Source organism: Babylonia areolata, chromosome 23 (genome assembly GCF_041734735.1).
Source record: "Babylonia areolata isolate BAREFJ2019XMU chromosome 23, ASM4173473v1, whole genome shotgun sequence".
Classification (NCBI taxonomy): domain Eukaryota; kingdom Metazoa; phylum Mollusca; class Gastropoda; order Neogastropoda; family Buccinidae; genus Babylonia; species Babylonia areolata.
In genome coordinates, this window is record NC_134898.1 from 12,035,019 (window position 1) to 12,037,518 (window position 2,500).

A 2,500-nucleotide genomic window follows, 5' to 3' on the forward strand; every position below is an offset into this window, starting at 1 on the left:
TGGGGCTGACCCAGGCCGGCAGGTTCGGGCCCGTCTTTCAGTTCCTGGCGGATCACAGGCTGCTGGGGCTTCGCAGCCTGACGTGGCTGTCCGGCTTCCTGTCCATGTTCATCGCTTGTGAGCGGTGTCTGTGCGTCGTGAGTCCGCTCAAGTCGCAGACGGTTCTGAGCACCCGGACGACGTGTTACGTGCTGGCGTTCACCACTCTGTTTTGTTTGACTGGGTTCGCGTTTCAGAGCATGAGGTGGAGCCTGGTTTGTGTGTTCGATCCTCGGACCAACATAACGCTGAAAGCATTACGCACCAGTCGGTTCTACACCCGCTATCAGTCTCATCTCAACGTCCTCACCTTCTCTTTCGCCACTGTCCAACCCCTCATCTACGTCACCGTCATCGTAACGACGACGATCGTGACGTCAGTTAAACTGAGGAAAATGGCGGCCTGGCGAGAGCGAACTTCCTCCAGTTCGTTGTCCTCACGGGAAATGCTGCTGACGCGCATGCTCATCGCGGCTTCCGTTCTGTATATCGTCTGCGCAGTTCCGACGACCGTGATAGGCGTCAGTGTCAACTTTCTCCCCCACGTGAGCCTGGATGGACGCAACTATAACCTGATCGCTCTTCTCTTCTCCTTCTACAAGCTGGCTTCCTACATCAACGCCACGTTTAACTTCTTCATCTACTGTTCTTTAGGAACCAAGTATAGAAGCACGCTTCGAGAGCTGTTCACGTGTCGGTCGCGTTGGTGTGAATCACACAGAAAGATGCAGAGTTAAAGGAAGGGTATGTGAAGAAAATATAGAAAGGTTGTGGTGACAGTTAAATTGCCAACCCCCTCCTGCACGCCACAAGAGGATTCTGGGCGTGTCTGTTTCTTTCCTTGTTCAGCTAAATGAATATGAAAATTATGAAACATGAACAAAAATCAAATCAAACAACAAAAAACTATAATAATAATAATAATGAAATAAATGAATAAATAAACACTAAATAATAAAGAACAACACAAAAACAGGAAAGGAAAATACATCCCAACGTTCATCAAACCCACCAAATGAATTAATTCATAAATGAAAATTGCTTGAGGCAGACACATACTGGATGACAATGTGTTTTTCGCTTGGCTATAAACTGGATTTGTTGAATGTGCTGTGGCGTTTTAAGTATCAAAAAGAGAGTCTCTCCTTTTTTTTTTCTTTCTTTCCAATGAATAGGTTAGGTATGGGTAATTAGAAACAGCGTGTAACTGCGAACGATTCGTATACCGCCCCACTTCGAATCGTTCTCAACAGTTGCATTTCACAATTCAACGTCTGCTTCGACCTTTTTTTTTCTAATACCTTAATGAATATCCATTTCCAAGAACCAGTCAAACATCAAACAGTGAAGCTATTAGTACCACTGCAACTATCACCACTACCACTACTATCGTTACCAGTACTACTGCTAAGTAAATAGATACAATGAATAAAATAAAAAAAAAAAGAAGAGAGAAAGAAGAAAACCATGTCACAGCCAGAAAGACAAACACAAGAGATAAAACGGACACTTCACTCACACAAATGAATACACTTGCATAAGCACCATCCCTAACAACAACAACAACTATACAACTACTTCTACTACTACTGATAATAATAAGTATTTGGGGAACGAGGAAACTAGAGTAGACCTGAAGCTGATCGTAGAGAGCGACATTTTTGTATTTGTATTTGTGTTTCTTTTTATCACAACAGATTTCTCTGTGTGAAATTCGGTCTGCTCTCTCCAGGGAGAGCGCGTCGGTATACTACAGCGCCACCCATTTTTTGGTATGTTTTATTTGTTTTTCCTATCGACGTGGATTTTTCTACAGAATTTTGCCAGGAACAACCTTTTTTTTTGCCGTGGGTTCTTTTACGTGCGGCTAAGTGCATGCTGCACACGGGACCTCGCATTTACCGTCTCATCCGAATAACTAGCGTCCAGACCACCACTCAAAGTGCAGTGGAGGGGGAGAAAATATCGGCGGCTGAGCCGTGATTGGAACCAGTGCTCTCAGATTCTCTCGCTTCCTAGGCGGACGCGTTACCTCTAGGCCATCACTCTAGGTAACACGAACGTCCAAAACGCGGCATGTTGGAAACACAAAACGGGCATCCTCGTTTTATATAATCCACAATGATAATAATAATGATGGTGATGATGATGATGATAGTGATGATGGTGATGATGATGATCTCTTTAGAGAGGCAGACATAAAGACGGGGCAAGAGAGACAGAGAGACACACACAGAGTCACAGAGAGACAGACAGAGAGAGAGACAGAGACAGAGAGAGAGAGGGAGATGCGGATGATTTATTCATTATACCACAGCCCGTATGAAGGGGTAAACAAACAACATTTGTTGCATCGCATTTGTTAGAATAAATACGAGAAAAAAAATCAGATGAACCACAGATACAATAGCCCAATATATTAAGAGACACACACACACACACACACACACACACACGCGCG

General features: G+C 44.2%; 1 protein-coding gene across 1 annotated transcript in view; it reads left to right on the top strand.

The window, feature by feature from the left end:
* The window catches only part of LOC143298286 (uncharacterized), a 1,456-nt gene extending 361 nt beyond the window's left edge, over nucleotides 1-1,095 (top strand). Inside the window, exon 1 of the mRNA XM_076611104.1 lies at nucleotides 1-1,095. This exon is cut by the window's left edge and continues 361 nt beyond it. Coding sequence (XP_076467219.1) covers nucleotides 1-776 — 776 coding nt within the window. The 3' untranslated portion in view covers nucleotides 777-1,095.
* The last annotated feature ends 1,405 nt before the right edge of the window (nucleotides 1,096-2,500 follow it).